Source organism: Xenia sp. Carnegie-2017, unplaced genomic scaffold (genome assembly GCF_021976095.1).
Source record: "Xenia sp. Carnegie-2017 unplaced genomic scaffold, XeniaSp_v1 HiC_scaffold_4, whole genome shotgun sequence".
NCBI classification, from domain to species: Eukaryota; Metazoa; Cnidaria; class Anthozoa; order Malacalcyonacea; family Xeniidae; genus Xenia; species Xenia sp. Carnegie-2017.
The window spans coordinates 3,885,611-3,908,668 of record NW_025813504.1 but is presented as its reverse complement, the minus strand read 5'-3'; the positions used below and the strand labels follow the sequence as shown (position 1 = coordinate 3,908,668).

At 32.9% G+C, this 23,058-nt stretch overlaps 1 protein-coding gene across 1 annotated transcript; it reads right to left on the bottom strand.

The window, feature by feature from the left end:
* Positions 1-3,638: 3,638 nt before the first annotated feature.
* On the bottom strand, positions 3,639-19,382 carry LOC124455877 (sodium-coupled monocarboxylate transporter 1-like). The gene is made up of 16 exons (XM_047006489.1): positions 19,264-19,382; positions 13,183-13,532; positions 12,843-12,908; positions 10,619-10,670; positions 10,484-10,551; positions 10,175-10,329; positions 9,307-9,403; positions 9,125-9,204; positions 8,852-8,981; positions 8,560-8,648; positions 7,390-7,502; positions 7,161-7,234; positions 6,373-6,459; positions 5,529-5,719; positions 4,311-4,411; positions 3,639-3,991 (listed from the first exon to the last, which is right to left on the bottom strand). The coding sequence occupies exons 2-16, from the start codon at positions 13,510-13,512 to the stop codon at positions 3,858-3,860; spliced, it is 1,767 nt and encodes a 588-aa protein (XP_046862445.1). The 5' UTR covers positions 13,513-13,532; positions 19,264-19,382; the 3' UTR covers positions 3,639-3,857.
* Between the last annotated feature and the right edge of the window lie 3,676 nt (positions 19,383-23,058).

The window sequence follows — 23,058 nt, the reverse complement described above, 5'->3', positions numbered from 1 at the left end:
ACCTCCGTGTGTGTCTCATCAAGCCAGCAGAGATTGGAGCAGTAAAATGCAACGATGTTCGATAAATATTTGCGTAGTACAATTTGCATCAGTATGAACAAGGCCAGTTGGAAAGTTTGCGTGAATGAACATTCATTTCGCATTTGCCCTTTCACAGTGATTACATAAAAATCGACAAAGTCATACAGTCGTATATGACTTTCTTATACTGTTCTTAAGCAATCCACAACTAATGCTTTCTTCAATGACAGAATAGTGCACTATATTACTTGTAAAATGTTCCTTACCGAGGTAGATGTGTGCGCAACTTTCAATTTTACTGTCATATGTGAAAGACCAATTCACCAAGACGTAGTGTATGAGTGTAGTTAGACCAGACGTTCAGAGCAGTTTGCTAAATAATCTGCGCTAGCCAAGTACTTGGCAAATACGGCAAGACGGCGAATTAAATACCAATATTCTTCACATTCTATATTAACTCGAGCTTACAAAATCTTTAAAATATTTGTCAAAAGTGCCAGCATTAACGAAAAGTGATATAGTTAAAGCAAATTTTTTTGGATTTCGGAATATTCTATTTCCCTTACTTCACTCTTGCTACACATTTCACTATACAGTTCGCAACTTCCCACAAAAATGGCTGACTCGTGTGAATTATTGCCACTCACCACAATACTGCAAAGTTCCCATGGAAACTTTGCACTAAAATGACTGACAGAGACGTTTTAAATACCAACTTATACTTTCACAGTGGTGTTTTTCCTCTTAAAACTTTAATATATTCTTAAATGAATCTACATTAAAAGTTTTGACCCTGGTTTTTTACATACATATCATCATGCGTGCATAAATTTGTGGTAATGGCATTTTAAATATACTCTTTCTAAAGCCAATATTCATGTTTTGTATCATTGAAGTTTCTATTTGTGGCTATGGATCTAATTTGGCATGAAGTTTTTCCTTTAATGTATACCACTTGAATGTATTTACTATTGGAGTTTAAAACTAGTCTTTAACATTCACTATTTCAACACTAAAGTATGTTTCTAGCGTTAAAATAATTCGTAATTCTGTCTGCGTAATGCTCTAAAAAAGTTATAGAGAAATACTAAGCACCATGCCTTAAAGATTTAGCAGTTTACAACTTTTAGGAGAATCTATGTATTCTATAAAATCAACACTCATAAGTGTTTTGGGGTTTGAAGAGAACTACTTTTGTAAAATTTGTCTTCTACTAGTAAATGAACTATTTTGGAAAAAGCAACTTTTCAATTGTGAAAAAGTGTAAGATATACTTGTGATTCATGAAATTCGATCATCCCCTACAAACAAAGGTTGCATTAAAATTTCCTCGCCCATTGTCAAAATAAAGGTCCTATATTAGCTGATCTTCAATTAAAAATAATTCTTCATGTTAAGGAAGCCTTACGGATTAAAGCGCCGTTAAAAATACCTAAAAGAAGCAATAAGTATGAACAGATTTTAAACATATCTTATGCACTTTCCCTTTATTGTAAAGTTTTTTCCCCATTGTAAATTTCAACAGCGATGGAAAAGGTCACTTGATGTTTAAACATTGGAATATCTAGAAAGCTTCCTACAAAACTTCAAATGTCCTTGAACTAGATCCTTGCTTCATGTCCCCCCCCCCTTCCGTATACAAATTACTCACCTTTTGCTGATGTGCGCAATAATACCGCAGGGGATTTAAAGCAGTTTGCTTCCATCATCACGATTAATTACTTAGCTTATATTTTTCTTTAAAAAAATGCTATAGCTATGTATTGTGCAAAACGTTAGCACACATAAGATTATCTGGATTAAAAATTCGTCATATTTTAATATACTACCTACCAGACTTCAGAAAACAACTTAAATTCAAAAAAGAACAAAGTCCATTGAGCCCAAATCATGGTTCTGCTATAAGAATGTTTGAAAGCATTTAAAACAGACTAAATGTAATTTTCCTAATGTTACTTAATGACAGAACAAAGATGTTGCTTGTTTGCCATTTGAGGTAATGTGATTTCAACATTTGAGTAGAACTCAAATTTTCGAGAGTTAAATGAACGAGCGGCGTATACGTGATCAAGTTCGATGTGGCTGTCCAAGAGAACCGTCTGGCCGTCAAACCGTGGTGCAAAGCAAGTCATTTCATCATTAAACTTTCACAAAAGCTCATAAGAGCTGCTTCACAACATCCGTGAGTAAGAATTATCAAATCTTTATCCTCGTTTCATGTATTTCAGACTTCCCTGCATACTTGCATGCTGTGAAAGTATGAATTGACTGCTCATACGTATTCAAACACATGTTTATTTATCGGCTATGTATAAGCTTTTTAAAAACAAAATTTTGAAGATATAATTACTAACACAAAAAATATTTTCATTCAAAATGGCAATAGTTTTAGGTTTCGAAATTTGTGAAATGAAAAACAAAAGTATGAAAAATGGAAAATATTCATTGCGGAAATTTACCGTCGACTTTTTGAGAGCGCGTGACTTCGTTTATTCCGAACATAGGAAGTTTAGGAACTCATGCAACTCAAGAGTCAATAGTTAGGTTAAATGGTTGAATTAAGCCCAGCTTCTGGGTTAGTAGTCTATACACACAAAAAAAATAACTGAGTTTTATTTGATGAACGTGCATGGTTCAAGTAAGGTAAGTTTACGCCGTGTGAATTGGTAGTGGCTGCAGGCAATCTGACTCCACGTAGGAATTCGCTGACAAAAGGGAACACTTTCAACTGCGATAGTAAGTTCAACCAACACTAGTATGACAACGAGGCAAGGTTGGTATTTGTTAATTGGATAGAAATGTCTTTCATTGGAGGACGTTGAGAATGTGGGTGGTTTTATTGTCTTATATTATATTATCAACAATCTTGAATGATTTTCATTTTACATTCTTAAACACTGTTTCGCCCTGTTTCTATGATTAAGGGATACTTTTCTTTCAATAGTAAGCTTTTTATGTAATATTTTGAAAACAAATTTTTATTTTGTTTCTATTAGAAAAATTGCAAGGTTTTCTAGTAAGAAGCTTTGCTTGTCATGCGTATATTTGAAAACCATATAAGATTTTAGTTTCCTGTCCACTGTCACCATGAATGTTTATCGTCCGCGGTTAGTTTTTCCTTATTGCTAATTTGTGTCAATTTTCTCAAGTAAGAAAGTAAATTGTTTGACCACGAAGAAATATTTTCTTGAATAAGATAAGTGTTATAAATAGCAATGAAATATAAGTGAATAGCGGATTGTTTAGTTGTTTCATAATATTGGTCATATTGTTGTCCTGAAGTAAGAAATGTATGTGTTTTTAGCTTTATGTAATTACACAGAAATTGTTTTTAGTACTTTTAATATTTGAAATATACGTGAATGCATTTCATAAGTGATTTCTATGGCTATTTATATAACGACCATAAAACAGCATATGAGACGTCGACCACTACAGTTAATTTATAACCACTATAAATCATAAGGAACAATTACAGAATTACAAATTATCATACTAAAAATAGCTAAGACAGCTGCAAAATAAGCAATTAATCAACATAATACAAAAACATATGCTTGGCAAACTACCCGAGAAATATATAGAGATACAAGTGAGAAATAAAAAAATCTAATATCTTTCCAAGAGAAAGAATTTCTTACCTTTTACTTCTTAAAACAAAACTATTGTGTTACCATAAATTCTGAAAGCATTACAAACAATCCTTGATATTCTAGACTAATGCAGCCCGGCATTAAGATCAATTCTTAGCTGCATATAGCACTGATGCAACCATCCATTAAGGAATTTTACATTCTGTTTTAAACATTAAATGAGTGCTTGAAATGCAATCATACTTAAAGACGGCTTGTTTTTACGAGGCTTTCTTCATATTCACGTGGTATCATTTTCTCCGTTTTCCTTTTAAATAGATTGTGGAACTCAAACAAAAGATCATCATCCATGATAACTTGTTCTTCATCCCAGATTGCTGCAATTAGTGAATATCAAAAATGTGTAAGAACATTGTCATATACCACTCTAAATACTACTTCATGATTATATTATTATCATTGCTTGACATTTCTGCAGTACACACATGCACTCAAATGACATCGACTTCTACATCAATGTGAGAACCTCTCGTTACGCGGGACAACGAAATACTCAAAGACGAATGCTTAAAATATATTCAAAAACAACAGCTGAGTATTTTACAATGAGATTTACCATAGAAATGAATCTTTTTCAATTTATGAGAAAGACAAAAACCAGCACTGTTGGAAAATATAATTTGCTTAATGACTTACCTAAGATAACACTGAACACGTAGCCAATTATTATCGTCACAAACAAGCCGACAGCACCGTAGTAGAAAAAGGACAGCCCGTAAAACTTCGCCAAAGGGTTTCTTAGAGAAAAAATTGTTAAAATAAGACGAATTTATATAAATCAAACATTTTTACGCTGGCATGAATGAAAGAATATGTGGCTTAAACGTGGAAGCTAACAATGGAGTTTAAACTTTTGGGTTAGAAGATTGTTTTACATTCATTAAATTAAAAAAAATTTACATTGGAAACAAACTAGCTAAGACTATAGAAAGACACTTTCATTCCGACATGAAGTTCCTGTAAACAATTGCTCTATTATGATGCTGCTGGAATTAATAGCGACTCAAAAATATTAAAACGATTACAGATGTCCCACATATTTATGATTTATATTTTGTGCAACAATTACTCCGCTTTTATTTTCTTGGCGTTGTTTGTGTTAATAAAAATCTACATGCAACTTGAGGTAAGTTGAAAATACAAAATATAGGCTCATTATAAGAGTTATCTAATCTTTTGCTTGGAAATTTTAGGCTATGAACAAATCAAAGGATAAAAACAGCTAGCAGACAGTTAATGTATTGTCTGAACGTAAAATCTCTTCCAAATGACTATATTTTATCAGTTTTTTCTGACAAACATGGATACCATCATAGCATTTAGCCAGCTATAGCAAGATTCGGATGAGAATGTCAGCAGTGTTTCACAGACTCATTCTCCTCACCTAATTTTGTCCGATACATATTTGCATTTATAAAAGAAATAAATGTATCAAAATTACAATACTTCAATCGCAAGCTTTTTAGTTTTATCAGTAAAACATGCTGCAAACTTGTATGTTATATAAATTAAGAAGTAATGCAAAAAAGAAAAAGATTTAAGACAATATTAAGCATCTTTTTATCATTTAAAGTATTCGGTATTCTTTTTGTTTAATGACACAAGATAGCATATATTTTTTTATGTTTTATACTACTAAATCACAATGTAAGTCATGTCCAATCGCTTTTTTTTACTTAATCGCTTGTTAGACGCAGCTAAGCAGTTAGTTCTTTCCGACATGTAGGAAAGATTTTGCAATATCTTAATGGTTCAAATAATTTTACGTTTTTTAACCAACAATAACATTATACATCATACTACTTTCAAATTTCAAGTTTAACTATTTATTACGTAAAAACTTATCATTCATACCTGTAAGATACGGTCATATTTTTGAAAGGAGAAATTTTGTTTCTCAACCCATTTGTACCATTGAATACATTTCCAACATCGCAACCATCAATTGATACTGGAGGTCTTTCACTGATGGGAGGGTAATAAATGCTACCAACGTAAATCCATCCAACAAATATTAGCGAGCTTACAGTACCAATGTACGCTCCCTAAATTAAAGTAAAACGTATCTATTAATTATTAAGTCAAAGAATGGGAGGAAATAAAAATTATGCATATTATAGAAAGTAACACAAATAATATTGCAAACATCAGTATATTTTTAATTAAATGATCTAGAAACGTTTTGACCAGACGTTTTGTCAATGCAATGTGTCCATGAGAAAATCTAATAGATGATGAGCTTCAAGCATAAGTATATGATCTAAATTGCTGCATATTTAAAAAAATACCGTAATGCGCTAATTAACCAATGGAATCAACATTTGTTTTAAAAAGTATAAGGAAATACAAAGAAAAATAAGCCAAATTAGATGAATACATGTTAAATTAGTCAACTAAAAATTAATACTTCTTGCAGTACCCTATAGCTAGTTTATTGATAACAAATTTTTTGATCATGTTTGTAATTTACTTCACAATCTTGATAGTTTCATGTTGTTTGAATACTACATTATTTTACAGGCTTGCTGCTTACAAATAAAAAACACACTCAAAAAGATTCGATTTATAAAAGCAAGAGACACGATTTAAAGTATTTTTTGAAATTGTCGGCTGGAAAAGGAATTTGAACAGCTTACAACGTACTTGGAAAATGGCAACATATTTCTCATGTGCATTTAATACAATAATTACAGCTAACCTTCCAAGTGGCTTTTTTGGATAACATTCCTAAAGTAAACAGTCCCAATAGTGGTCCAGCAGTGATGCCAATTAAGCTTCCTGTTAACTAAATGAGATAAAATTGTTTTTAAAATTACAAGAAAAATTCATTCGAAATAAATGCAATCATAAATTATTATTTAAATACTGTTTACTCTTCAAATCTGCAACTTATGATTATATATTTTATATTTCCAAAGACTGTACAAGATGTTATCAAAATTACAAAACACATACACAACCACATACAGCTTCCATAATCTAATTGTATAAATTTCTATGATACTTACCTTAAACTAAAAAATATAGTACTTTGTATTTCAATCCGATTAAGTGTAATTCCTTAGCACTATTAGCGTTGTATGGCTATCTCTGAATAAATGGCCAATCACTGGTTTTTTCAAATACATGCATTTCAAAAAAAACTTATTACTTTAAAGCATTGACATGTTCTCTTTTGTTATGCAAATATAACATTCATTGTGGACAAAATAAGAAGCGGAAAATTTTTATAGAAATGTGTTGTAGTTGAAGCACAGTATAGTGCTGTTGAACTGTTCAACAAAATGACGAGCTCTGGATGCAATTGCTGCCTAAACACTAGCAGTTTTTAAACAGGTCCTGGTACAAAGAACTTTTAAAAAATTTTAAAAATCAAGCTACTTTTGATGAGTTTTAAAATGATAATAGATCCAAGAAATGACTGTTATAATATCCCAGCAATGATTCCGTAATTTTTTAAGCAATAAAATGAAAATTCAAAAATACCTGAACCAACAATGGTGCATTGGAATAAATCAAGCAAATTGCTCCTAAAATCACTACAATTCCATACACTGCACCTGTGAAAACAAATGTAGAAATGTAGAAATGAGAGTGTTACTCGTGAAAGAATTCATGGTCTTGCTTTCACTTCAACATTTAATTGACGCATCCAAAACTCTAATCAACTGCTTAAAAAAGCTTTGAAAAAAATTTAATTTATAAAAATACTTACTAATGATGCGAGAAATGCACGTTGCTCTGAAATCTGAGATGTTTTTGTTTATTTTCTTAACAATGTCCTCCAAAATAACAGCAGTTACCGAGTTGATACCAGATGAGATCGTACTAGAAATAAAATATAAAATGATTATATCTTGAGGTTATTGAATGCATTTGCTAAGATATTATTTCACTCCATTTTTGACACGATGATTAAACTTGTCACTGGGATAAATTTATTAGCTGTGTAGCTCTAGACAAAAGAAAAAAAGGATAGAAAAATTTTGATAGATGTTGAACTTGAATGACTTTTCTTGTTATTTAGGAATGATGATTTTCTCAACAAGCACATTATCATAAATAGTTAGAAATTTTTCTCTGAAAGTTTGAGTCACATATAGCTACGGATTTAAAAATTAAAATATGTCAAGTTAGTTCTACATAGAGCAAAACGCCCATTTCAATTAATAGTTATCACATGAATATCTTCTAAAGGAATCCATCTCACAGTAAGCTATAAACACAACTTTTAAGAGGTCCTTTTAATGAAAACTATACTGACTGAAGTCATATGAGGGAGTAAATTCAAGTCAGAACATTTATGAAAATTTGTTTTAATTATGATACAGCAGCAAAAGGTTTTAATTGCGTGAAAGACTTTTCTTATTTATGGGAGATATATCAACAGAATTAAACTTTATTGGTAACAGCATACATGCATTTATCAAATTTACGAGTAATACTGTCCTGTATGTATTAGCTGAAGTCAAATGTAAACATTTCAAAATAATTCACACAGAAACAAACCAGTTTATCCAGTATCAATTGTCTGAATCATAGAATAACAAACGCTTGACTTAAACATTTAAGTCCACGTAACAAGAAATCCTCTTAAGATGTATCTCAAAGAGCCACTTTCGAAGATAATTTTTACATCAGGTTGAGTTTTTATACTAGTTTGACTGAAGCAAAAACGTTGTAATACGCTTCTAAGCATTTTTACTTGCGTATATTTAAAAAATGCTTAGCATAAGTCGTGACGAGCATATTATATGTTGAAGTGCAATACTGTCTGACAAGAGAAAAAGCAATTACATCAATAGTTTCCTAACAATATACACTTGATTGGGAAAGGAGCGGAACAACATGTTATTTTATTCCTTGACTATATCAAAAGATTTACCTTAATGCTCCACTAAAAATTGCTGAAATAAACAGCCCAGGTACACCGGTAAGATGTCCCAGCTTATCGACAACGAAGTACGGTAAAATCTACAAAAAGCATAAGTTTTCGTACTTTAACGTCGTGCACTTTGAAATTGATTAATTTATCAAAAAACAGATTACGGTATCCCTAAGTTTATTTAGTGGTCACGAATGTACTGATAAAGTTACGGCCTCTTCTACGTTCAGTAACATTCAATATTTTAAATAAAACAGCTCATAATTAATTTCAATTGGTATGTATAACGTACCTGATCATTTGTTGCTATCTGTTTGTTTCTTGCTGGATCACAGTTGTGGTAAACAGCGAAAATAATAAGACCATCGATACAGCAAAAAGCGGTGAAAATCACTGTGGCAGCAGTACATATAAACATTGCTCTATGAAATGATTAGCTGTTTAGGTCATCAGGTAATAAAGACAATTTTGCGAATAAGATTCTTTCTCAGTTTTTCATACATTTTCGGTTACCATAATAATATCAAGTTTCAATGTCAAAATGAGTCAACCAATGAATAGGTACCCCAATAATGACAATGTTACAAGCGTATTATATATCATGGGATTGCGAGTATTAATAAATGCTGTGTGCCAGAAAAAAATCTTTAAAAAGGCAAGTCTATTCCGTATATGTCGTGACATGATAAGAAATTCTCACTTACTGTTTAGCACATTTTAAAGATTTTGAGGCCAAAATCTTTGTACTGATAGCTGACTCACGGACCACGGGAAAAGTAAAGTAAAAGTTCCTCCCACAAACAATGTCCAAAATGTCGTGCGAGTTGTGGGATCTGGATCAAAACTGAATAATGAAAGGAATGCAAAACACGATGTTTATATATATACATTTGTCACAACTTGATTTAGGGGCTGATTACATGAGCCCGGGTAGCCGGGATTCAGTCAAGCGTTAAATAATTTTGGTAAATGGAAACGTTCAATACTCATCATCAGATAAATCTTCTCTGGCAATTTCACCATATTCTGGTTTGATAACTACACAAAACTTTTAAAATTACAACAACCAATTTGGCCTAATTTGAAAATTACAACAGGAATGACTTGTGGCGCTTAATAAACAGTTGTAATTTTTAGGCTTGAAGTTTTGACTCATTTCAATACAGCGAAATGATGTCACATCTCACTAAAACTCGGTTTGCCGGATTCATGTAAACAGGTCCTTAAATGCTCTTGTGTTGAAAATTAATTCTATTCATTGTTTTTCCATTGATTGAACACAAAGTAATTTGCATAGCAGGGATAATAAACGGCTTACTTTACTTTTGATTTGTTGTAAAACTAAGCAAAACCCTTTATTAATTGATATAATTAATTTTAGACTTGTTAACACTTAAAAATCAGTATACGATTCTGAGGCGTGTGATAAAAAGATACATGCATTGCTTCAGTTGATTTCATGCATCAAAAAGTTCAAATTTTTAGCAAAGTGAGAATGTGGAGATATGCTAAAGACCCAAAACCTAATTATGCTGTTACTGCGTTTGATATGTGGAAAGGTATACAATTTTACAAAAGTTAGCAATTACTGCCTTTAAATTTTCCAACTTCTTACTTAAACACTTCTAGCCGTTTCATTTCTTTGTTGATCCGCCAAACATTTCTAAATCCACCCACTTCCAGTAGTCCAGTTATAAATATTGCAATCATCCCAACGACGATAACAAAGCCTTGAAATACATCAGCCCAAACAACTGCTCTGAAGCCCCCCTATGAAGTGAATAAATCCACATCAGCAGCTTTCCGTGATCAACAGTGAAATTCTACTTCTACTTTAGTAGGTATTCGCACAAGACTTCAATACATTTAGCACCAACTTTTCGACTCATTTCGGAATAAATTGGGTGATATTATTCACTCTTACCAAACTTGTATAAAAAATGCATACAAAACCAGTTATAACAACAGACACGACTATCGGCAGATCTGAAACTGAAAGAAGAGAGGGCCCAATCAGTGTTTTATCTGCAAAAGACTTGATTATCTTTCACAAGTATACCTGCATCCATAGCTAGGGCTGGTGCAAATAAACCAATTGCAAGGTAGAAAGTCTGAGAGAAGAAATAAATTGACTGAATTGATTAAATTAACTTCAATTGTTTCTATAGTGTTCTCACTTTTTCTACATAAGCCGCATTCATATAATTATGAAAAAATTGTTTTGAATGCATGTGTAAATATTAATGAAAGTCACTTCAACTTAAAAATAAATAATAATAAAAGTACAGGTGCAACTCAAAAAGAAGAACTTTTTGAAAAACCTTCACCACACTGAGTTCTTTAAAAACCAGTTTACTAAAGGAATCAAGCAATTTATTTTAATAGAAATCATTAGGACACGACTGAATGCATCAATAACCCCCTCATTCTCCTCCCACCAAACATTATTCTCAGGATGGCTATTGGTTGCAATCATAGTTTAGAAAAGCTTGCGCACTTTTTTGACACGAGATTTGCTGAACACAAGATTGCATTGATTTGCTTAGAAATTGATACATATATTTCTTCGAGAGATTGAATCTAGTATTTTGAATTTAGTGATCTGAAAAATTAGTATATGAACAGTAGTTAATATTAATTGCATGTTAAAACTTTTGCATAAGTAGCTACTTCTGTGATTATATAAGCAAAAGTTATTAATACATTTGTAAAGGTGTACTGTTCAAAGGACTGTGACTTAAGCCTGAAAAAACTTTGTTATCAAATGGCACTTAAATTCCTGATTTCAAGATTAAAAAAATTAAGGTATACATTTAAGTCAAACTATCTTTAATCGAACATTTGAAATACTGTTTAATTTTGCAATAATGATAGCAATGAGCATGTAAATAAATCAGTATTTGTTTACAAAGGAGTGCTAGGAATGTGTTTATTTCGCCAAACATGCATAGGCGTCAATCCTGCGATAATGGGGGACCATATTCATAAATTTTGTTATGCCTGGCTAATTTCTTTGGAAGTGAGCATGTTTTGAAAAGAAATTAGCCAAGCATAGAAGAATATATGAATGTGGTCCCCACCAATTAACACAGGATTGACGCCAATGCAAACATGTCATGATTAAATCAACTTCAATTGTGACATAAGCTTTTTGGTTTGTATGTATGTGTTATAATAGAAATAAGGATAAGATTTATTTTTTTATTTATTTATCCCAGTAGCGGAACCAGTGTTCGTCAAAATGCATTAAAACTCCTCAATTTTAAATTCAAAGTATACTTTTAAGAAGACACTGTTGGTTTTGAACTTCTAAAAATATAATTTTAGCAAAGGATTTGTTCTAAGGTGCTTACAAATGTAAATTGCTGCAACAGTGGGCAGCTTTTAAAGATATCTTGACCGTTGTCCAGAAGTGTTATTTTTTTGCAATGTTTATTTGTTTGCAAAATAAAGTTAGAATTTTTATTATTGATTTATGAGCCATTTAAACTGTTTAAGAAGAAACCGAAATGTATTATACCGCAAAGAATTTTGCCATCCAAAAGAAGTGAACTTTGTAAAAAGCAAGTTAATTTTATTGTCAACAAGCCATATTGGCCATTTAACAACTCAAATTTTTCAGTTATAAATATTTGGAAAAAAACGCTATTTACCCTTAAGGTTCAGTATAGAATTCTCAGCCAGTAAATAGCATGTACATATATTTGCACATCAATAAATGAAACTGTGCTCAATTTGTCGCGATCAAACGTATTATGTCAATTACGGCTGCATTTGTTTGTACAAAACATGTTTTTTAAAAATTCGTAACAACAAAGGCTATTGTACCTAGTTGTCGCAGAATTTACTGAGTTCGTCCAGAAAATTGATCTGCACTCTGATTCGGTTTGTTTTATGGAGTTTATTAGCAATGAACAATCTACACAATCTCTCCGACTATTACAAATTTGAGTCTATTTATATGTTTACATTTCGTGACTTACGTGCACTACTACAACATGAATTAATTAAGAGAGAAAATACTTAGGAAGTGTTAAGTATATACACCCTAATTTAATTATAATTTTGGCACACATAAAACTCTGCATGGGAACTTATAAAATCTGGCATGCAATAAAAAATATAAATGAAATATCCTAAATTATACAACACTAGTAAAACGAAAAATTATTTACCGGGGTTAATTGTTTTGTGTTTTAATAAAGTACTATATTTGGCACTCGCAAAAGCTTTTATGTTTCAGTTTTAATTTTTATCTCGTACTGTTTTAATTTTTTACTTACGCATGTGATGATAAACAATATTGAACCCATGAGTCGTACTCCTAGTGTAAAACGTTTTTCGAGATACTATATAGAATGAAAACGATTAAGAAATGATTAAAAAATAACACGAATTTCTACCAAGAAATTGCAGCAGAAACATTTAGATGGAAGAGAGAATAGCTACTAGGTTTTTTTGGTGTGGCTACTTTAATTCTTTAAGATTGTAACATGTCATTTAAAATGTAAAATAAAAAACTTTTTTCCAAAACCAATAAGTGCTTCCATTAGGTTAATATTTTTCCTCTTTTCGATTAATTTTTATCAATCAACTGCACTTTATCATCGTTGAAGAACCTACCTCATTTGTGCTAATAACTTTCAGTTTGTAAAACACCGGTATGTAAAGAAAGGTGGATATAAAAAAAACACAAATGTATGCTAAAAAAAATAATATGTAGGAAAACCCAAATGTATAGACTTCGCCTGTGAAGCCTAGGATTCCAATAGCGGAGAGAAATGTCACAAAGAGTGAAATGGCGATCGGAATAAGCGAAATATTCTGATTTGCTAATAGAAAAGACTGTTCTTCCTCGTTCTTGTTGCGGATAACGTGGTAAACGCCGATGGCTCCACTGATACATAACATCAAAGCAAATAAAACATAATCCACCACACTGAACGTAGTCATTTTTGCTTCTAGTGGAAGATCTGCAAGAAAAATGTTGAGTTTAATATCCTAAGATGCTGGTACGCACTCACATGTTGATTTAAATAAGATATCTATACTATTGCAAATATAATGCATTTCTTGATTCAGAATAACTGTTTTTAACGTCGATTTATGGTATGTTAGGATGCAATATTACTTTCGTTTTATATTGACAAGCTTATCTTGACTTGAATGTTGTAAATTTTACTGTCTGCGACCAAAAACCCCAATTAAAACATAGTGTTGTAAGGAATATATACGTGCGATTCCATAAAAACTACAACACGTACTAAGAACAGTCCCATTGCGTGGGTGGGAATTAAACATCGTCAAAGGTCAGATTTCCACATTTAGCAACGGTCATCTTAACATAATTCAACACAAATATTGCCTTCATATATACAGCAAGTAGCAACTCTGCCTTACGGTGGCCCGCAACGGCAACGTCGATCTCAAATCATTACACTGAAATTAAATTCATCACACTAAATTCTAATTCATCACACTAAATTGAAATTCATCACACCAAATTCAAATTAATCACGCCAAATTCAAAATTTCGATTCGTGCTAGGCCCATATGTGATCAGTACTTTATGTTGCTTGTTATTTTATTGTTAAGTTAAATCTCTTGTTGATTTCAAAATGGCAAATTGTCATTCTTGCGATGCTCAAGTCGCACTTCGGGATAAATTTTGTAGTCAGTGCGGAATTAAATTGTGTTGTGAGGTTGTAGCAATCAAGTATTACTTTAAACAAGGCTATAAATACGACACGATAACAGAATTTTTTGGCGAAATTTCATGACGTCCATATTTGTGTTCGAACTTTGAAGAACCGCTTGAAAACATTTGGACTCTCTCGAAAATTGAGGAAATACAATGAGTTGAAAGTAAGAGAAAGAATTATGCGCGAACTTAGTAGACCAGGTTTTATAAGTGGGTGTATGGGAATGTGGCATATTCTTAGCAGGGAAGGATATATGATACAGAGGAAAAAAGTTGTTAAAAGAATTAGATACTGAGGGTTGTGAAACAAAACGAGCTCATCGTTTAAGGCAGAGAGTTTATGTAAATCCGGGTTCAAATTTTTGTTGGCACTTGGATGAATATGACAAACTGAAACCGTTTGGTTTCCCCATTATGGTTTCAGTCGTAAAATGTTATGGCTGCATTTGACTAAGTCAAACAATAATCCACAAGCGAAACTTAAACTTTTCTTAAACTTAGTCATGTCCTGCCATGGGTGCCCTAAAAAGGTACGAGCTGACCTGAGAACCGAAAATGGCCTTGTTACAGCTGCACAATGTTACTTTACAAATGATGACCTGTCTCATGTGTATGGTACATCTCAACACAATCAAAGAATTGAAAGGTGGTGGCCTTACTTTAGAAGAAGCGGAGCAAACTGGTGGATCAACTTTTTTAAAGACTTGATGGATCAGGAAGTTGTTTCATCTGAAAATGAACTGGAAATGGAATGCCTATGGTTTTGTTTTTCAAGTCTCATTCAACAAGACTTGAATCATGTAAAAGATCATTGGAATACACATTATATAAGAAGATCATGGTTTGACACCATACCAGGAAGGCCGAATGAATTATATTACCTTCCTGAGAGGCATAATTCAGAAGATTTTCTTCAACCTGTAAGTCATTAAAAGTGTGAGCAGGTTATACAGACTAATTATCTTGATGAAAACAAAAGCGAATACGAAGAGTACTTTGTACATGTCATGGATGAAGCAGGCTTAGAGCTGCCTTTAGACTGGAGACAAGCCTTGATTCTTTACAACGAATTAATTTACACAGCAAAAGACCATTGATTTTATACCTGTTTGAACGGATTTTCTTTTCCAGTCTGCATTTGATGACAGAATATTGCAAAACGACTGTTATTACAAAAAAGCTGAAATTGAGCATTTCATTTTACAAAAATTTTATTTTAATTGTTAAGTTAACATGGTTATTTAACATCAGTAAATCTAAAGTTTTTGGAATCTTTCTGATAAAAACATTGTATATAATTTTCTGTTTACTATATCTGAATAACTGTGCTGACATCTTATAAAATTTACGATATTTTAAAGTAACAGCCAAAAATTTGCTGTGAATTAAAACCAACATCAACTAATGTGTTATGTAAACTAAACCATACTCTTATAGTCTGTGTTAATTATACAGTTTCAGATGATTCTCTTGTTTACAACTTAGTTTTGTAAAATTAAGGAGTTGCAAAAACACCACCCTTACATATTGCTAGCAAAAAAAGATGCCGAAAATCACCAGTTTTGCTCATGTGTGCAACAGGGGTTGTTATGGTACATCCACAAGCTTCAAAAATACGAAAGCAGGTAGTATGATAAGGATTCCTTGATAGGCAATCATGATCAAATCTGACAGTTATTTTTAAAACATCACCATTTAATGACCGATGTGTCTGGCCTGTAAGCCAGCCTAAGATACCTGAAGGTGTCAGATTTACCATTATGGAATGAGTGCTTTCATCCACTTCTTTATCATCATCAGCATACTGACCAGTTTTAGCGGGGTTGGTATCATTCCATGCAATTTCCTCTTTGTATCAAGAATCAGTAAAACTTGAGAATTAACTTGTGAGAAATCTTCACAGAAATGAAGATTTTCATTGAAAAATACATCATCTTCATCATCAGATCTAGATGACTCGCTTCGAAATCTCTTCCTGGATTTAGAGGCTTTTTTTTACAACCTTCCTCTTCCCGTGAAATAAAATCAGGTTTTGTGCATAAATACAACCTAGTTCTTCTTTGTATTGTTCTAAAGTAAAAAACTGCTTTTTTGATCCAGGAAGAAAAGAGCTTCTTTTCCAACTTCAAAAAGGAGCATGTATTCTTCTTCATCATCGTAGAGATTGCTATGAAATGCTTTCCACTTTGTTGTTGCATTTTTCACCATTTCTTTGTAAGATGCTTCATGTGACACATCCAGTGCCATTCGTTTTCCACGTTCTGGTTTTGAGCTTTTTTCTTTTTTATTGAATTCAAACAGACCTATAGACATTTTAACAGTCTTGCCAGAGGTTTTCCCCTTTATCCCTTCCCTTTGAAACAGTAGATTTCTATTGAGACCCTTTAGTTCTTTGGTAATCATTAAATGTTTTTATTGATTTCTTTCTGATAAAAATGAGGTTTTGTATTCATTTAGTTAGTTTAAACTTCAAAATCAAAAATTATCTCAGTTCACCTGATTTTATCTGCTCAGATTTGGTGGTTTGACCAAATACATCTACATTAGATTGAGCTGGAGAATACAGAATAATAGGAAAACAAATTTAAAATAATCTCACATTCACATACTCATGCTATAATAATCAGAAGTTTTGTTTGATCAGTCAAATGGAAGAAGTTGAAATATGTCATTATCAAAGCCACATAGTTCATGCTAGTAATGAAGTAGTAAATTCCATTCTCAGAATGTCATTCGCATGCAGTTAAAGACATAGTAGCATTATAACAATTGCACTGATATTTATAGGACTCATCACCCAATATTTTTCCGTCAATTTAAATCTCATCAATATTCGTATCTAAAACTGTGAAAGACTAAGTTTATCAATAGTTTCTGTACAAGTTTACCTTTTCCACAATTGGGAAAAACCTGCAATCAACGTGAGCATTTAAGCAATGGCCGCATTGACTGCTAAACATGATGGTCGCCAAATGAAATACGCGTCTTTTGTTTATGATTTGTGTATTTTTGCCACGTTTTTCGCATCAAATTTGCATCGTGACATGAAGTAAGAGTGTTCTTAAACAAAGCCGCTGAGGTCATGCGCGGGCATGATGACTATGCATGATGATAAGTAATGAATTTGAATTTGGTGTGATGATTTGAAATTGACGTTGCCCTTGTGGGCCACCCTACTGCCTCAACTGTTTGCATGCTAATTTCTTTGGTATATTTGATTTACCAATAGGAGTCCCTTGACGGACACTGGTCAAAGCCCTTTTTTATATGAAACGTTTGGAGGTGCATCCTGATTAACAAAAAGCCGATATAAAAATAAATGAATTGTATGACTACTTCTACAAAAGAAAATATAATGAAAGAAACTCGTAGCTTAATTTGAATGAATTATATAAAATCTTTTTCTCTCATATTTTATTGAATGAATTATATAAAATCTTTTTCTCTCATATTTTATAAACAACACTTAACTGGTATTAAAATATGTAATTGCGCTAATCCTGCCTTCAGGCGTATGTGATAAAGATATTACTTAAAGGAACCGTAAATAAAAACTGCACATATTTACGTCAAATCGTGTTTAGATACAATAAAGTACTTGGCATAGACTGGAGTAGAATGACTGCTTGTTCTGACTGTGAAACCTCGTTCATGCACACAATTGCCAACTGTGAAGAAATTTTTGTTCTACCTCCAACATTTAAAATTTTACTTTGCAAACTTTTTGAAAAGTTTGTACACATTTCAAGCTGTGATTTTTGCCAAACGCCGATACTGGCAAGTTTAAAGATTAAACATGGAAGTCCGCGTTTTCACTATACTGCATTTTCAAATCCATGTTTTTTTAGAATTTTATGCACTCCCATTGCAAATCATCACATTTTGCTCTCATCGATCATTCAATGACATCAAGTACATATCTTTCAACAATGCTTCTTCTATTTTTATCGATCAATGAGAATATGAGACTATTCTTAAAAAGATTGCATGCATAAGCCCAACTCAAAGCAGTATAAAGTATAAAACAAATTCCGAAGAAGTAAGACATCTTGGGATTGCAAAATATGCATCAAAACAAGACGAGAAGTGAACTATAAATTTTCGACTTTATTTCAAAGTCATCCTCAGACAGAATGATGTCAAAGCAGTATTGTCTACAGTATACACAGTGAGCATAAAATCATGCAAGAGTTGGAAAAGCGTCGCTAATTTCATCAGCCTGCAAAATTTGAAAACGATTTCTGTGAAAATAAATAGTTCAACTTCTAATCGCCGATCTGACAGCAAAATTGTCTCGTATAATAACAATTTTTATAATGAGAATTGTGTTGCCGCGAAGCACTTTTAAAATACCTTATGAAAATGATACGGCAATAATGTCATTTTGGATTTTTTGCGTTTGCTAATATTTCCACGATAATATTTCGCAAATTTTGCGCGTTGGTGGTTTTAACGACGTTTTCCGAATTATTCCAATTTTTCGATAAACCCTGTAATTCACTTTGCGTCGATTATGTAGTGCATAATGATATAAAAATTTTTTGTCCTCCCCTTCACTAAGACGTCATTTGATATTGCACATACGTTTTTGATAAAACAAGACTTTGGACTGATGTTTACCAGTTATTTAAATGGTTTTTCATTCAAAAAACTGATTTAGCATTATAATTAAGATAGGCTGCGCTTGCTTTAATCCTTTTGCTTCCAAACGCATTTTAACAATAACATTATTCACTTTGCAGTACATTTTTATACATGCTAATTATTACGTATTGAAAATAGAAGGCGCTGATGGTGCTGATATTGTGAGCTACCAAGTTACGAACTACGATCAAATTAATATAGTCATATTTTTAGCATGCACTATCTAAAATGTCAAGCATAGTAACAGATTAACAGGAGTCTTCAATTTCAAATGGTGGTCGATGATTGTGGTCGATTATTGCAAGAAATTCGAGTAAAAAGCCATTCATTAGCGCATCGATTAAAATAAATTTCCATACCTTAGCGATGAATAAATATTACCCAAATGTGTTTCTTTGAGCACAATGACCAACGTCAGTATTTGTCTCCTAGACTCAAAGGGATACTTATGTGCATCACAATATTATTATTTATTCTACACAGTAGGACATTGTTTCGTAGTATGATAGGTGGACAACGTAAGTGTAGTAATGAAATATGAATCGTAAGAATAAGATTTCATCGTATCAATGTTTCACACCTGAATGTGTTGATTTTTACGAAACTTGTTTTCACTCTCAATTTTTTTACGCAGGATGACATCATCAGCTTGTTTAGCTGTTTGGCCTAACTCCGATATTGATCCATCTCTTGACAACTTTTCCCAACGGGAGAAAACCAGAGTTCCCAGAGAAAACCCTCGAGCTGACGAACTCTTCCCATATTGAGCTGTGCACCCAATCGCAGGCCAATCTCTCATGATCACTTTAACAGGACGTAAAGTTTTGACCTTTACACCTCTGAAGCTTACATCAATTAGTTGTGTTTTGACTGTTTTCCTAAAACATGCACTAAAATGTAATTGGAAAAACGATTTGAGTTGAATAGGTTTTGTCATATTGATCACCATATTACTCACTCTAACTGGAAATAACGTGTAATCATGCACTCTACTATTTGTGGTAGCAACTGCGCGTGGGCATTGACTATATTATAAAATAGATTGATAAAGCCTCCTTTTTTCACTGGAAGCAATGTAAATTATGTTATATCTTGATATCGATATATGAAATATCTATTCAGCAATGTTAGCAGACTAATGACATCATAGTCACTCATTTGATATAGCAGGACTGGCAGGATGCAACCTCTAAGTGGCTGTTTACATGATCCCATCCAACCGGAATTCAGTGAGACGTGAGAGGATTTTGAGTTATTGAAAGGAGGCAAATTTTTCAGCGGAAAGATTACAACTGTTCGTAAAGTGCCACAAGTTATTCCAATGGTAATACTAAAATTTTAGATGCTTGCGTATTTATAAAATTTTAATATTTTGAAATTGCTGAAGAAGATTTATCTGATGATAAGTATTGAATCGTTTCCATTTGCCAAAATCATTTAACACTTCGCTGAATCCCGGCTACCCGGGCTCATATAAACAGCCCCTAACGATGTGAATCGACCGAGGTGGTATTGGTCGATGAGAGCGTCGTCATTCATGATAAGTGTGATTTAGTTTTAATAAGAAGACGTCATAGAGGCAATGCAGCACTTTACAGCATACAGGCAATGAGTCAGACGTCACAGAGCAGACGTCATAGAGGCAATGCAGCACGTCATACAGCACTTTACTTAAGTATATTAATTGGTTTTACATGGATGGAATCATAGAAAAGCGTAATATGTTTCGTTTTGACTTATATTCAATTTTTTATCGTAGTACTGGTATTTCTTTGCATTTCAATAAGATTTTCAATTATAAAATTTGAATTGTACATTGTTTGTATTAATTATATTACATTTTGTGTAAATATTTAGAAAACATAAAAATAGGTACGTTTCGTACATGTGGATAGCCTTTTATCCAGCATGTGACCATCAAATGAATTAGATTAATGAACGTAATTCAAATAACATTACATATTACATAATATTGTCAGCAAACATGTTCAAAATTAAAAAAAGTGCTTTGTGCTCACTTATCAGTAGAATGACTTAGTATTTTCCTTAAATATTCTGCATTTGTCAAATGCCATCCATTGGATTTTATGTCACATGAGTCTGCTTACATTATCCTGGGCAAATAGCTCTACCACCCAGTTGCTAAGCAATGGGTTACAGATACCTGTCGTCGATGACGACAATGTTTATAGATACTTGACATTGTCACGAAAGAGGATATATCTCCTCTCCTGACAATATTTCTGTACTATCTTCTTCTCATTCTACTTCCAATCTCCAACTGTTAGTTCGTTAAAGCTTACTTATTTTGAATCTTAAAAATAGACAAATTAGTATTTGTTAAAGCAATTTATGAAAGTGTATACTTCACTGATTCACGTCCTTTTACGCCCTACAAATGTTCCCGTGATATATTTTGTCTGATGACTTACAATTTTCATGGTTTATTTATTTTTTTCTTTTAACAATACACACCAAAATAACTAGCCTGTTGTATAAAATGCGCATGTTTATTTTCTTTCCTCTCATTTTATGCTTTACACAGACAACACAAGAAGTAAGTGTTACATATTTAAAAATTTTTTGATTTTAATGCATTTAAATCAATAAAATAGCTTTTTTAAAACTTTTTTTGCAAAGACCTTGCACTTTTCATAATCACACTGAGCAGTGGCGTAGCTAGACAAAAGCAACTGGTCGAGCTATAGAGAAAACAAACATGAAGTTCCTGTACAGTTGGTAGCAACATAAGTTGTCTGTGCCTCCGGTTATGTACGCTTCAATGTGCGACTTTGATATTTCATGATTTTGGCAATCCCCCAGTAAATTATGCATGTTGACACAATTCATTTGAGTCAATGTAGTGGACTTTGAACGAAACAGTAAATAAAGGCAACAAAATCAACGCTGTTTCCCACAATAACGCACAGCCAATCTTTCCTTTCGCACCAAGATTGTCAGAACCCCTTATCTCTCGTTTTCAGTATGAGCGTAGGGATTGGTCGTGGCATACAAACAAAATATTTTTACTCTATAGCGTTGCGTGAACTGACAATCCTTCGTACAAGCTCAGAAACGATATCTCTGACTCTTTGAGCTTCAGACGCGACGTTTGACTGTCCTTGATTGAGTTCCATGTTCACACACAATCCAATAACACACTAAAACGATGAATAATTCGACAATATTCGAAATACTCGTGCGAATAAAGTTGGGCACGACCAAAGGAAAATATTTGGCGAATGAACATGCGTACGACTCAATGCAGCCTTATATATTATTATTAATTTATGTTTTGGTCGTTCTCGCCTAATCAAAGCACGACCAAACTAAGGCAGACAATACCCATTTTAACAGGCAGTGAAGTTTTCTAGCCAATCAGCTCTTAGCAATATATGATTTGGTCGTGCCGGCCTGAGTAGAGCACGACCAAAAACGGGCGAATGCCGTTCCATGTGCTTTTAGGCAATGATGAGGGCAGATGTCGGGCAGAGACATAATATAGTTTAAGTAATATAAAGTACATGCTTCAAAATGCGAATAATGGAGAATGGGATTTTGTTTTCGCTAATATCTGTTAACATTAAAAACAATGGGTTAAAAACCTTAGTTTGAAAATGTTTGGTCGTGCTCAGCATGACTTCTAGCTACGCCACTGACACTGAGCCACTATTTTTGTGTGTGTATTTTCATGGCATGAAAAATGCTTCTAAAAGCACATTTTCTCTTTCGTAAATTCTTCAGTGTTTACAAAATCCTGTAAGTGTGTGCATTTAACATGGAACTACAATATTTGGGTGGTTTGAACGTTTAGCTATGCCTGGAACTTTTAAAAACGATCAACAGCTCCATTGCCTGATCACTGATCCAATGACTGAACATTGAGAACAGTCCACAATTTTGAAATCTGCGACATTTTTAAAGTGTGAGGTTAATAACATTGGAACCATAGTATCATTTCACTTATTTTTTATTTTGTGGCCATATTTGGCCATATACTTGAGCGGCTGCCCACCCACATTTACACACGTACTTTTTGCAGATGGAAAAACTGTGTGGAAACACTGCCTTCTATGGGAATTCACACTCGGACATCTAGCAAAAGTAGGCGCATTCGGAAACTTCTTACGAAGATGATTTCCGACATCCGAGGT

Coding starts and splice junctions, on each gene's coding strand:
- LOC124455877 (XM_047006489.1), bottom strand. CDS start 13,512: ATGACTACGTTCAGTGTGGTGGATTATGTTTTATTTGCTTTGATGTTA. Junction 10,671..12,842: donor TATTGTTTATCATCACATGC/GTAAGTAAAAAA, acceptor TTCTTCTCTCAG/ACTTTCTACCTTGCAATTGG. Junction 10,552..10,618: donor AGCCCTAGCTATGGATGCAG/GTATACTTGTGA, acceptor CTCTTCTTTCAG/TTTCAGATCTGCCGATAGTC.